This window comes from Patella vulgata, chromosome 6, assembly GCF_932274485.2.
Source record: "Patella vulgata chromosome 6, xgPatVulg1.2, whole genome shotgun sequence".
NCBI classification, from domain to species: domain Eukaryota; kingdom Metazoa; phylum Mollusca; class Gastropoda; family Patellidae; genus Patella; species Patella vulgata.
This window is the reverse complement of record NC_065884.2, coordinates 64,335,137-64,350,907: the sequence shown is the minus strand read 5'-3', so window position 1 is coordinate 64,350,907 and position 15,771 is coordinate 64,335,137. Positions and strand designations below refer to the sequence as shown.

Genomic DNA, 15,771 nt, shown 5'->3' with positions numbered 1-15,771 from the left:
TCTTCAAAAGTTTGATTTGTCTTTATAAATGAATACGTTATTACGCTATGTATTTTCCTTTAAATTTGAATAAAAACATTTCTGTTTTATGTTTAGTAATTAAGCTGTGATGTGATTTTGTGTCTTTCAAACAGTTTCATTTGTTTTAATAAATTTAGCTATATTGTGGTACATGTCTTAAAATATTAATCTTTCAAATTTGGATAAAGTGTCTTGCTTACTACAGTACAGACTAAATGTGAATTAACTTTGAAACCACATAAAAATATGTGTATTAAATTTATGTTTTGTCTTTGGATATCAAGAAGTTGAAAGAATTTGTGAAGATGGTTGGATTAACAAATGATAACTGTGTAGATAATTGAAGTGACAAATTAAAAATGACAGGAAAAAGGGAATCTTTTTATGATGAACCCCTTGTCTTACCTCGTTATTACGAGAAAGTTTGTCGAATGAAGCATCCGCCGGATAGATATGTTAAAAGAAAGGTTGTTAGTTCTAAAAGTGGATTACGGAATTCATTGACGAGGTGTTGGAAGTCTAATTCTGTTAGATCAAACAGACGAGGTAAGTTTAACTTTTACAGTTTAGTTTTATTATCCATTTGTTTCAACACTCATCTATTTTATAAGGTGGACCTCATGATACAATACGTATCACGATTATGGACCTCACGATACGATACGTATCACGATTATGGACCTCACGATGCGATATGTATCACGATTATGGACCTCATGATACAATACGTATCACGGTTATGGACCTCATGATACAATACGTATCACGATTATGGACCTCATGATGCGATACATATCACGATTATGGATCTCACGATACAATATGTATCACGGTATGGACCTCATGATACGATACGTATCACGATTATGGACCTCACGATACGATACGTATCACGATTATGGATCTCACGATACAATATGTATCACGGTATGAACCTCATGATACGATACGTATCACGATTGTGGACCTCACAATACGATACGAATCACGATTATGGACCTCACAATACGATACATATCACGGTATGGACCTCATGATATGATACGTATCACGATTGTGGACCTCATGATACGATACGTATCACGATTATGGACCTCACGATGCAATATGTATCACGATTATGGGCCTCACGATACGATACGTATCACGGTATGGACCTCGCAATACGATGCGTATCACAGTATTTTTTCTTTCCAAATTTACGTAAAAAATAAAAACAAGTACATGATATATAATGGCGACACATCGCTTTATTAACCACAGCTATTGCATCTGGCATTTTTAATCCAGAAATGTTCCCATGAAAGCTTCATCGTTGGAAGCCATCTTTCCTCCTAGTCACATGAACTACAGACGAACATAACTCTGCAAGAAAATGGATGGTTAAAAAAATCTATACCATGTTTACTGAACTGTGGTACGGAACTTAAAGATACATTATGGGAGATTGGCAGTTATCACAGTATATCGTTGCAGCCCTAGTATAAAGGATTTTTACACATGTATTTAAGCCAGAAACCAATATTACACTGAAGCATGTATTAATCGGATTTGTCGATATTGTAATTTCTAGTTTTAAAAGTATATCTAGTTTGTTTATATTATTATTGGGTATTGCGACTGTAGTTACCATACGATACATATTGCGATTCAGGTGCTTCGATACGATTCATATCACGATTCATAACCAGGTCAATATTTACCTAGAAAACAACAGGATAAATGAATAATTGATATTTTTATTAGTCACTGAAACCTGGAAAGAAGATTGCAATCAAAATAAGGATCAAAATAATTTAAGGGTGTTTGTGTAACTGGATAATTTGTGGTGTGGATAATTAAGAGTGACAAATTACTTAATGAAGTGACAATAAAACTTAAAAATAGAATCTTAAATAATCGATTCAGCATCTATCGATTCAATACGTGAATCATGCAAAGGTGAATAATAATACATTGATTCAACGATATATCATGCCAGCACTGGTTTATATAAAAGCAGCCACAGTAGCTCATTGGGAATGACCCTGACTCGCTAAAGGATGTCCACCCATGTGCACGCTAAAGAACTCCAACAGTCCGAGTTTGGTGAAAAATACAGAAAAGTCATATGGAACACACCTGAAGGGTATACCTTCTCGTCAAGTGGTCATATTGTTTATCCTCAGCCATTTATGTGAATTCTTGTTGACAATTTGTATTAATTAATTAACTTAATCAATTGAAGGAGTCTTATCAGCTTAATTCCTGTTCACAACAAAAATTGGGTCCAAGAATTGACCTAATTATACTTGAGGGAATATATCTTTAATTACTTGGGTATTTTATGTTTAATTCAGACTTGACTGTTATTCTGTTATTGTAGATATTTTGTATTTATGTATATTATGTACATGTGATATCTAACAGGTTCTTAATAAATTATTATTATTCAATTTCCTGTTTTTTCTCCTCTGGTGGTGGTTTTTATAAAATAAAAGTAAACTGATGCACAATGCAATTGTAAGACGTCCGTTAAAAACTTGAAACTAAATATATACCATTATTGTGATTTGGTTGTGTTTGATTTATAATGAATTTTAAAGATGCATTATGAAAGATATAGAGAATGAACTGGTCGTTGTTGCTATAAACAGTTTTAAATTAGCTAATGAAAAATGAATATTGAAATTACTTAAGTCAGAGCAAAGTTATGAATGTTTGAAGTTATGACAAGAAATAGTCATGATTGGCAGATGGAACTCTGCCCACCATTCACATTCTCGATTGTCAAGTATTAATGCCATGATAATCTATGAAGTCTCGATTGTCAAGTACATGCCATGGTAATCTATGATGTCTCGATTGTCAAGTACTAATGCCATGATAATCTACGAAGTCTCGATTGTCAGTTACATGCCATGATAATCTATGAAGTCTCGATTGTGATTTAACTTGCTTATGTTTGATTTATAATGAATTTTAAAGATGCATTATTAAAGATATAGAGAATGTTGTTGCTATAACAATTCTAAATTAGATAATGAAAAATGAATTTTGAAAATTTCAGTCAAATTACTTAAGTCTGAGCAAAGTTATGAATGTTTGAAGTTTTGACAAGAAATAATCATGATTGGCAGATGGAAACTCTGCCCACCGTTTACATTCTCGATTGTCAAGCACTAATGCCATGATAATGTAAGAAGTCTCGATTGTCAAGTACATGCCATGATAATGTACGAAGTCTCGATTGTCAAGTACATGCCATGATAATCTATGAAGTCTTGATTGTCATGTACATGCCATGATAATCTATGAAGTCTCGATTGTCCGTCCTTTCTACATGCCATATTATTGTTAAATGCAGTTATGATGGGTATTGTCACCTAATCCACTCAATATCTAAAACATCCAACCTCATGGATTTTCTCCAAGTCCTCCAGTTTCCTCCCACTGCTAAAGACCCTTACGCGCAAGCGAATTATTGAAATAAAATTGAACCATGTGTTAGTCCAGAAATGACCTAGTTTGTGTCGAGTGGACGTTAAACCCCATTTCTCTCTTTCTCTCTAAACCATCTAGGGAGTTGATATAGGCTTGTAATATGGATATACATGTATGTCTACAATTTATATAACATTTGAAGCCAGACAATAAGCAAGTTTAGCTCTCACTTGGAGCTTGGTAAATAAAGGCACTCTCACTGATTTTTTAAATTAGATTATTCGACATTCTACCCACTCCTCCTATTTCTTATTAAACATTTGAACTAAGAAATAAACCAATGATGAAGTGTGAAATATTTCATCAATATTGTTTCTTTGTTTAGACGTGAACCAAAGAGCATAGAGTCAAATAAATTCTGTTCAATTGGACTGCATAAAAATAGAAAACAGAAAAAAAACGCTTCCTGTTTGTATAAGTTCATGGCTAAAAATGGTGGAAAAACGAAAGTAAACAACACAAGAAACCATTGTTAGTAATTGTAACAGTTAAAAATGGTGGAAGGATAATATTTGACAGTGGGTTGTTAGGTTTGGGGACTATTTCTATAGAAATAAATGAATTGTTTAAATGTTGAGCGAGGGTGTCAAGTATTAGCATTGTTTTCGTTCACGTCTGTCTGTACACAGCAACCAAGACGAGTTTATTCAGATTCCAAAATGTCCACAAGAACGATGCCTGTGTTGTTTTATTGGACTTGTACTAAAAGTAGAATCTTATATTCATCGTCTCACAGTCAGTAGTCAGGGTGGCAAGATGCCCTGTACTCATCTAATCAAAAAGTCACAACCCCGGAACTCACTTGGTTCATGGAGCCCTGCTGGCTCTGCGGGTCACTGTCAGAGCAAAATCCTCAATCTTTCGTTTGTTTCTAGTGGCATTCATTAAATCATATTTGTCCTTCATTTGAATTCGTTTATTTTCTCCCCCGCATTTGACATAAATTAGTGGCTGACATTTGGCTATAAGTATGATTGGTTGTGTATTCTGGTCTACGAATGTAGGTGTGGGTTCGTATCCCACTTGCGACACGATCAAATACTATCTTTCTAATACTGTCTTCAACCTCATCCAGATGGTAATTGACTTTATTTACAAATTTACACAAGATTATGAAATAATTAGAGCACAAAGTCTTTAACCTGAAATAGTGTCTCATAATATCACAGATACCACTTGTCAAAATACCCGATACCATAGTAGGTCTACTCTGTTCGGAACACCCGATACCATAGTATGCCTAGTCTGCCCGGAACACCTGATACCATAGTATGTCTACTCTTGTCTGAAACACCCGATACCATAGCATGTCTACTCTGTCTGGAACACCCGATACCATAGTATGTCTACTCTGTCCGGAACACCCGATACATAGTATGCCTACACTGTCCGGAACACCCGATACCATAGTATGCCTACTCTGTCTGGAACACCCGATACCATAGTATGTCTACACTGTCTGGAACACCCGATACCATAGTATGCCTACTCTGTCTGGAACACCCGATACCATAGTATGCCTACTCTGTTTGGAACACCCGATACCATAGTATGCCTACTCTTTCCAGATGACATATACCTCTCAGTTACAGGAGTTCTATAGTAAACTTTCTCTTTCTAGAACACCTCATACCACATCTCATTTTAAGAGACCATATAGTATGCTTACTCTCTCTAGAACACTCATAGCACTTCTCATTCGAGGCTTCCACATGGTATACTTACTCTTTCTAGAACACTTCTTGTCATAGGAGGAGTTTACATAGTAAGCTTTACTCATTCAGAAATTCACACAGCTAGAAATTTATATTTGTTGTACTGTTATTGTGCTGAGAGAGAAACTCCTTACTTGTGAAGATGTTGAACAGGATGTCGGAACTTGGCTCTGCGGAAAAAAAACTAACGACAACTAAAACTCTCTGTCAGTGATTATATTGGCTCGATAACTTAATAAACATGTGACTCCATTTGTTGACCAATCATATTTAAGAATTCTTGACAAGAAATATAACACGGTGTTGCTTTGACATCGTGTAAATTAGAATTTTTGCCTGAATTCTTTGTGTGTTGAATATGTTAACATCATTTTGTTGTATTTCGAAGTCATGTGATTTGTTATTCAACCAATCAAGTAATGGTAAATATGTTTAGTCGATTTTTTGATTTTAATTTTTATTGAAACATTAACTCCAGTCAGCTTTTGGAATTGAGATACCCGATAGTTGTTATGAAAGAATTCTTTCGTGGATATTATCGTGGATAAGGATTAATTCTAAGGATGCCATTTTGATATCTAATACTAATTGTGTGGTGTTTTGATTGTGCATGTGGTAATTTATATATTGAATTGGAAAGCTGTACATGTGAGCTATTATATTTGGGGATATACATGATTTGATGTAATAACCTCCGCTGGTATTTAGTTTTGTTCAAAATGGCAAGTTTCATGGTATTATCAGGCAGTCGTTTGAAAACAAAAAGCTTTGTGAATTTATTAGGCTGTCAATCGTGATTCCTCTCGTAACGCATGTGAGAATATTTGGGGATATACATGATTTGATGTAATACCCTCTGCGGGAATTGAATTTTGTTCAAAATGGCAAGCTTCATGGAATTATTAGGCAGTCGTTTGAAAAGAAAAAGCTTTGTCAATTTATTAGGCTGTTGATCGTGATTCCCCTCGTAACGCATGTTTTGTGTGGGTCACATTTATATATTTATTGGAAAGTTGGGGTCGTTGGCATATATTTAAGTACACAGGTGGTTATACATTATTTGATGTTAAAACCCCACAAAGGACACTTCAATCAGGACTTGTGATCAATAAACTTCAACAAAATCTTTCAAAATCATTCATGGCCCAATCTGATTAAAATACAGATCTATATTTCGTTTCATTTTTTATTCATTCGATGGCCTTTACTACATGAAGATCTGACCAGTTGTACTGGAAGGTCGTGCCATGGGTCGTACAAGTGGCTTTGACCCTATGACATCAGCGTTGACGTTTCTAGTGGTTTACCTACAGTTCCGTGCATGGCATGCCAAGAAGTTGCCGTCAAGAAGTCGCCGTAACAGATTGTTTCATTGGCTAATCCCTCACGCCAAATAACAAATATTCCAGATCCTAGTGTAGTAAAGACAAGTAAAACAAAATTTTGAACTGTAAAAAAACGGAACGAAATAGGATCTGTGTTTTAGTCAGATTGTTCATGGCCTGACCAGTTTTATTCAAGTAAAATATATGAGGAACCATAGTTTCTAGGTCCATGATGACTGTAAAGTCATTTGTGGAAATGCTTCCATCCTTTTATGGGGCTCCTGGGTGTTATGTTCAGCATTTACAAGCATGACTTTGACAGCTCTTGCTACAATTTAATCTGAGTAATGGTTAATTACAGTCTTGCTAATCAAGATTATACTAATGGTTAATTGCATGTCTGTCTTGCTTATCAAGACTTTATTATTGGTCGGGATATTTCAGTGAATAGCATACTTTATCATATTTATTAACTGGATAATGTTCATTTAAAATTCTTAGCCACATTTGCAATTTCCTTAGTCCATTTCTTTATGCAGTTTGTGAACAATTTTGGCAAATTTTAATTACTCGTATTGCTAGAAAATAATTACCCTTGTGCGCATCACTGAATTCTCAAATTTCAAATTTTATTGGTTGTCCCTGTGTATGCGGCAGGAAACAATCTTTCAGTTTGACATGTCAGCGCAAGCTAAAATATCATGTGATCTAGTCACATGATTAGTTGAGGCAATTCCATAACCATCGAATGCTTGTAATACATTGCTGTGATTTCAACAGCAGCATGGTTTCCTAACAATAACGACAAAAAATTGCCTGTGGCTTAAATATATAGAAAACCAAACATACTAGAAAAGGTTTGACAGTACTTAAAAACTGTCAAACATTTGACAGACATCTTTTATTTCTTGTCGTCTGGAATATTTAGAGAATTCGAACACAGAAATGGTAGTCGGAAATTGTGCAGCTTATAAGCGCAGTGTTTTAGCGCATGATTTCGAGACTCATGCAAAAAGTTTTGGAAGTTGTTCTTCTGGGCAGAAAAAAGAATCATTTGTGGTGCAGTGGCTGAGAAAAAATAACCAGTTTAAATTTAAAAAAAATATGGGTAAGTTGAAGATCTCTGAAAGTATTGTGCCTTTCTATTGGACATCATTTTCAATGTTCGGGGTGCGGAGGTTGATGGCTGAATAGTTAACGAGTGCGCGCTGTATAATAAGGTCTGTCATTGAGTCAACTGGCATGGTTTCGATTCCCAGGTTGTACGTGACAAGAAGTTGGGTCGCCTGTCCAATCTCGTTGGGTTTTTTTCCGGGTCCTCCGGTTTCCTCCCACTGGTAAAGACCCCTATGTGCAAGCGAATTATTGAAATAAAATTGAACCATGTGTTAGTCCCGAAATGACCTAGTTTGAGTCAAGTGGGTGTTAAAGCCCTTTTCTCTTTTTATCGCTCTCTCCATGTACAGGGATATATTGAACTACTTAACTGAACACTTGCATTCATGACCTAATATTGAAACAAAGCTCTGGTGCGGTGTGCTTGTCATTTTCCTTGATTTCCAGGATTATTTATTATGTGTTTGAATAATAACAGACGCTTCTTCACATTATGACAAGAAAGGCGTTGTGGCTCGGCGAATAAGACGATCGCTCACTAACCTGAAGGTCCCATGTTCAATCCTATTGTTGGCCGAGAAAGTTCATTATGATTTTCAGTGGATTAAGCAGTGAAAAATTAGATATTCTCCCAAAAATTCTCCCTCTGGATCAGCAACTTTTAACAAAGCATAAACCCCTTTAAATTGGGCATAGTGAAAGGGGGACAACTCTTGTTTTAAACCCCAAAACTTTCAAGATAATAGTTCAACATCAACTCATTTGGATTAAAAACTCAACCAAAAAAATCAAGCTATGTAATATAGGAAGTGCAGGAAGACTGTACCACAGACAAGACAAACTAAAATTACACTGCAAGAAATAAACAACAAATATCAAATCCTAGTGAATGGATCCAGGGCCAGCCATAGGCATCACTGTGCTTCACAGTCCTGGCCTGAAATGTCACCAACAAGTAATTTATATATTAATTGTTGGCTAGTTCATAAGGTTTTATTGATATTCTGTAAAAAGAAATGATGTACGGTTTAATATCCCATGTTTCTACACCAACTGGTCTGATAAATATGAGGATACACCATGCAGTGTGCTTTGAGGGAAATGTGGACTGAACAGTGGTCTTATTCTCATTTCAAGTTTGTTTTTTACATGCCCGCCATCAGAATGAATAGACACTGACTGTTCATTGCCAAGCCTTCTGCTGTGCACAAATGACAAGGGAAAAACTTAATGGTTAATGAAGATAGCATATGCCATGCAATGTGCTATGAAGGAAATTAGTAGATCCCTTGCAAAGTTACTCTTTTAGAACATTTGATGAATGTTCAGTGCAACAATTTATTTTTCTTGATCTTATTGAGAAATTATATTTTCAAATAATGAACTGAAATGGGGTTTAATGTCCTGCTGTTCTGCTCCTACTGGGCTAACGAAGACAGGCATTTGAGGGAAATTTTGCCTGGACAGTGGCTCTACTTTTATTTCGAATTCTAACTGTCAAGGGTTCTTTTACGTGCATGCCAATGTGTGCACGGGACCTTGGTTTTTTGTACCATCCAAATTACTATACATTGTCCCTTGTCAGGTCCTCGCTTCTATATCACTGACAAGCAGGAACCACGCCGGTAGATCCAGAGAGAGCCAATGTCTTACTCACTGAGCCACCGTGGTTCCATGATATTTTCAGATGAAAACTTATCCTTAATAGGGATAAAATAATAAAGTTTGTTTTCATGGATTTTGATTTGAACTTAACACAAAATAATGTCTGTATTTCCATAACCTTTTAAATTTTATAATAGTTACTTCATCAATAGTTAATTTACCAAAAAGTATATAACCATAAATAATCACATTTGTACAGTTTAAAGATACATTATGTAAGACTTAAATAAAGAGCTAGTCATTTTTGTAATAATAGTTCAAAAATAGATAATGCAAAATGAACATGCTGAAAATTTCATTCATATGTTAGTCCCGAAATAACCTAGTTTGAGTCTCTCTTATTTATATAGAAGAGTGCATATATATTATAGGTAGGGTCGCCTGTCCAATCTCGTAGCTTTTCTCTGGGTCCTCCTACTGCTGAAGACCCCTATGCCCGAGCAATTAATTAAAATAAAATTAAAACAAATGTTAGTCCCAAAATGACCTAGTTTGGGTGAATGGGCTCTAAACTTTTTCTCTTAGATATATAGAAGAGTGTATATACACATGTATATTATATAATATGTTGACTATATAGACAGAGTTTATTTTAAAACTTGCTGCTTTCACTGTTTTAAATCAATATACTCAACAGATGTTTTGGCCTTTCATCAGGCTGATATAAATAAATTCAATGATATAGGGATGATTTCATTGTTCCATCCAGGTTAATGATGATGTACTTGCTTCATGCAGAGTGCAGTGAGTAAAATTTTGCCTGGAGAGCAGAGTGCAGTGAGGAAAATTTTGTCTGGAAAGCTGCTCCCATGCCCTGCTCTTGCTGCAAATTTCAACAGTCAAGGGTTCTTCTACATGCACAAAATATATACATAACTTTTTGGTTTAGTCCCATCCGAAGGACTGTTCAATGCCAGGGTCTCCGTTTGGCACCACTGACAAGAGTAAACCTTGGGATTGAACCCATGACCTACATGTTAGCGAGACACTGCGACTCCATGTAGATTTAGACCATATCAAAATATTTATGGCCAAAGAGCACCATTGTAGCCAAGCTGTAAAGATTTTGGACCAGAATGTCCCTGGTTCTACAAGAACCACTGGTCACGAGCCAGGGTACATTAGGTGTTGCCTATATAGTCTTTTGATGGTACGAAAAAAGTCAAAACCTACATTCTCGGAAGTAAGATCTGGGCTCCAATTCCACAAAGCATTCTCAGACTTATTAAGTTAAGAATTAACACAAACACACAAAACTTTGCACATAGTTTCTTATTGATGTATTTGATACATTAAAACAAAAAAAGTTTTATAAAGGGCTATATTTTAGTTAAAATAAGGTGAACAATTTTGAGTAAATTCTTAACTTAAGTCTGAGAAAGCTTGATATGAAATTGGGGCCTTAACGTCATTCCTTTAATAAAACTTTCGCTTTCCTGTCACTCCCTACAAATCGTACTTTGATGAATTTAAATGGTGTTGGCCTGATATAGAGGTGTATTATATACTGTAATGATTGACACGAAACTGATGTTAAACATGTGTAGTTTATATATACTATAAGTAACATATATCTTCTATAGTATTACTCGTGATAATTACTGATCATTTATCACCATAATTATATACGACTACCTGGCCAGATTATATATACATTCCTGGTTATAATATAGCCGTTTAGTTCAAGGTGTTTGATTACCTTTAACGATACTAATAATATCTGTGAAGTTATTAATTATAGCTTTTCTTACATCTCCTTATAGGAGCCACGGTGATTAAGTGGGTAAGACGTTGGCTTGGTAGTCTGGAGGTCGTGTGTTCGATACTTACATTGGCCGAGAAAGTTCATCAGGATTTTCAGATGTTTTATCCCCTAGTCAGTGGTGCAGGAAGAAGAGTCTGACAAAGACAGCTGTCTAGTCATTCGGATTGGACAAAAAAACTAGATCCGGCATATACATTTATCGAGCATGTAAAAGATCCCTTGGCAGTTGGAATTCGATATAAGAGTAGGCCATAGTGCTGCTGCCCAGGCAAAATTTCCCTTATTGCACACTGTATGGCATATGGACGTCTTCATTAGCCCAGTCGGAGCAGAACAGTAGGACGTTAAACCCCATTTCATTTCACATTTCCTTATATGGACCTATTTATCAAGAGACCAAAGAACTGAAAATGAAATTGATTTGACCCAAAGTGATAACTATTTTAACACACACTACAAATTGAAGAGGTTATAGAGTTCAAGGTGTTGATTACCATTAACGATGTTGGAGATTCTTGTGAAGTTATAACACATCTTACATCTCCTGGGATGGACCTATCATGTGAAGTCGTTACTGTATACCACTACACATTCGTATACACACTACAAATTGAAGAGGATATAGTTCAAAGTGTTGATTATCACTAATGATGCTAATAATTTATTGAAGTTATAATGCTTACAGCTTTACCTTGCATCTACTCCGATCAACCTGAGATTACCTATTAGTTAATTGATATTATATACTTATATCTCTACCTGACCAGGTGAGAAGAGTACATGTATATAACCAACCAGGTAGTTTAAAGTATTTTATTTCTTCTATCATACCTTAATAATTTATATACAGCTGACAGGTTTACAGCATTTTATTAAGTCCATGCAAAGTTTAAGTATTACCCATTCAATTTATTAATTAAAATATACCTGACAAGGTGAACAGGAGACTATTTATCTATAGTTAGAGCTGTCTGAACTTCCAAACTGAGAAGTGGTATCAGATGTTCAAGTAAAATATACTGTATCCAGAATTAGTTGATAAGGTTTGGAAAATATTCAGTTCATAATTTGAGAAATTGTTATAATCACTTGCCAACTACACTACAATAATGTGCAAGTTGAATCTCTGAAAGTGATATCAGTCCAAAACTAGTTCAGTTACATACAATATAAATTTACAAGGTTCTAATGAAATAAAAATTTGTCGACATTAGACATCCACTACAGGTGATATCATAGTAGGGTGAATCCCAGATATTTCTAAATATTTATTATTTTCACAATTAACAGATTCGACCCAATAGTAAATGTTTTATATGTCATGCTAATCCGCACAGTGTTACTTAATTCAGTAAACAATATTTTAATGGATCCTAGTCCACCTTAATTACCCCCATTTGTATCTATTTTATATTGTCTTAAATATTTCTCTAATCACCTGTCTCCAATATTCTATGTTTTACACTATTAATTGATCTTATAATTTTAAAACGTCTGCGGACTAAAGTGTATTAGTTAACCATGATATTGTTTGTATAGATGTTGGATTATAGGATTAATGCCATAGGTAACACATGGGGATATATGGAAAGATCTTTATACAAAGTGCCATTAAGAGATTAACTTTACATCACATTCCTAAGGATAAACGTTATGTACCTGTATTTGAATATTTGGAGACAAACTTTTATGTGAATTCTCATATTTATATTAGAGCTCATTTACTATTAAGCATTGAACCAAGATTGTTAACATTAATTGTTTGCTGTAATTTACGTTGATTATTTGTTAACCAAAGAATGTAGTAATATTAACTATCAACAAGGGTCCTGTTTATCAACGAACATTCGAGAAATTATACAAGAATCCACTTGTACATAGGAAATATACACAGAGTTATTATTTTTAATTTAAAATATACTTTCCTCATGAAGAGAAACAGATCCACTAAATTAAAATAGAGATTGTTGAATTTTACAGATATTAGTAGGAGTGGGTGGTAATGAATAACATTTTCTCAGTTCATGATCTACAATTTAATAAATTGATCATGATTATAATACAGAATAAAAAACATTCACTTGATATTATTTTAGACTTTATATGAGAAAAGTCGACTCGTCCAAATTAATATCGGTGTTCCATGTATATTTCAATATAATACACCATCAAAAAACATTGGTTGGTATTAGTGCTTCTGGATGAAAAAGATACATGTATGTATTTTTGACTTAGAAGGATCTACTCGTCCAAATTAATAGCATAGTTCCTTGTATATTTCAATATAAAATTATGAAAGTACATTCTGTCATAAACTACAACACATACTTAAAAAACAGAATTTGAAAAAGATAAGGATTATAACACATACTTATGGAAAAACAGCTACTAATTTAATTGGGTGACATTTCAAGGAATATTCGCTCAACATTATCAAGCTAATATAATAATACAGTTAAATTGAACATGGTATGTGTACTGAATTAATACATACAGTTGGAATTTGTGATTCTGGATGAAAAATATGTATTTTAGATCTAGGTATACAATTTAAAAGTGTATAGCAGTATTCCTGGTATATTTCAATATATAGGTAAGAAAATGCCTAATAAAATAATCAGGAGACTGGGGATATAACATTATGCATAATGTTTTCTTTTGGTCCCCAATCGTATCACTGAGATCCTATCAGGGATTCTTCAGCCGATCGATCGACAGAACTTTTAGTAAGGAGTTAAATCTTTAGAACCTATGGATTATGTCTAAAAAATTAAATATATCAAGTAGGAATTAATGTATATCATTATTCCTGGTATATTTCAATATGACATATATAACGCAATAGTCATTATTATTCATTAAATCTACTGGAGACTGGGGATATAACAATATGCATATAACCGCAACTATATATACCAGGAATATTGATGATGTATATTGTATTATATATGTATTATATATGTATTGAATAGAGTAGAGGACATAAAAACCGTGGTATATTAAATTTGTATTCTGCATCTATTTTATTATTGATTGATATACTACAGTAGAAAGAGAAATAAACCTGGAATATATCGAATATAGGTATAAACAGTTAATATATCTATAGAGGATGATATTGTTTTATATTAGAGTGTTAATCTATTATTGTTAATATCTATAGAAGAATATAGGTATAAACACTTAATAATGTTGATCTATTATTGTTTAATATAGAGGAAGATATATGAACACAAATGTTGATCTATTATTGTTAATATAGAGGAAGATATATGAACACAATGTTGATATATTATTGTTAATATAGAGGAAGATATATGAACACAATGTTGATATATTATTGTTTAATATAGAGGAAGATATATGAACATAAAGTTGATCTATTATGGGGAGAATATTGATAATAAAGGAAGATAAAAATACCATAGTGTACAGGTTGATCTACATGTATTAGTGTTAATAATATAGAGGAAGATATGAACATTGTAGATCTATTATAAGGATAATATAAACAGCTGGCATTTATATACTGTTATAATTATTATTAGTATGGTCTTTACGCATGGTTAGTATTGTTGTATTCTCTGACAAATGGTAATGGCCGTTCCGTGCAATATAATTAGAATTAACATATGTTCACGTTGAAATTATTGTCTGTAGTTAATCTTGGGTTTGAAAATGAAATGAAATCGGTTTTAATGTCCTGTTGTTCTGTTCCCACTGGGATAATGAAATAATGAGGACAGGCATGGTGCCATGCAGTGTGCTAGCTATGAGGTAAATTTTATCCAGACAGCAGCTCTATGAACTACTCTTATTTCGAATTCCAACTGTCATGGGTTCTTTTACATACACGTGTACACATGACCTTGGTTTTTGTCCCATCCAAATAACTAGACACTGTCCTTATTCATTAGCCCAGTCGGTGCAGAACAGTGTGGTTTCCCCCATGTTAGTTGAGAATATTTTAGTTCAATTTATTTTTACCCAGGGGCTCAGGTGCAAATGTGCCATGGGTAGTCTGCCACTGGGTGAGTTTTGGGCTTTATAACCAACAAAGCTTGAGTGAAAAGTTGCATGGTGGGTGTTGGGCTTATATAACCAACAAAGCTTGAGTGAAAAGTTGCATGGTGGTGTTGCGCTTCATAACCACCAAACCTTGAGTGAAGAGTTGCATGGTGGGTGTATAGTTAAATATTTCCATATTTGAGTCATTTTGCTGTAGTACGTAAAGTTTAAAAATGTGTAGAGTTAAAAGTTCTTCCTGGTCTATTGTTTAAAGTTTAAAAGTAGGAAATGTAATATTTGGAGGGAATTTAAGTCTATAATGTGACTCAGACAACAGGCAGAACTGGGTGTGTTTTTTTAAAAGCTCAACAAACATTTAAATTCACCATTTTGATGCTGTTGAAATTTTGGTATTTATGATTTAATGTAAGGCCACATCATTGTGACTATCTGGGTGTGTTTTTTTAAAAGCTCAACAAACATTTAAATTCACCATTTTGATGCTGTTGAAATTTTGGTATTTATAATTTCATGTAAGGCCACATCATTGTGATTTTCTGTTCTTTTGGAATACATGTATAAAATTACCTTCTTATTTCTTCGGGAAAAAGACTTTTTTTAAAAACCAAAAGTACTTGATTGTGCTGTTCGAAAGCTTTTAGTTCCAAATTTT

At 34.1% G+C, this 15,771-nt stretch overlaps 1 protein-coding gene across 5 annotated transcripts in view; it reads left to right on the top strand.

The window, feature by feature from the left end:
* The window catches only part of LOC126823326 (rho family-interacting cell polarization regulator 2), a 106,472-nt gene that overhangs the window by 25,619 nt on the left and 65,082 nt on the right, over positions 1-15,771 (top strand). The window contains exon 1 of one of the 5 annotated variants that reach the window (XM_050552091.2): positions 361-567. The exons of 2 other annotated variants lie outside the window; for them this stretch is intronic. In XM_050552091.2, the coding sequence (XP_050408048.1) occupies positions 381-567 (187 nt within the window). In that variant the 5' untranslated portion in view covers positions 361-380. Of the gene's footprint in view, positions 1-360; positions 568-5,699; positions 7,653-15,771 lie in introns of those variants that run through there. 2 more of the 5 variants (XM_050552092.2, XM_050552093.2) reach the window with 2 other exon arrangements.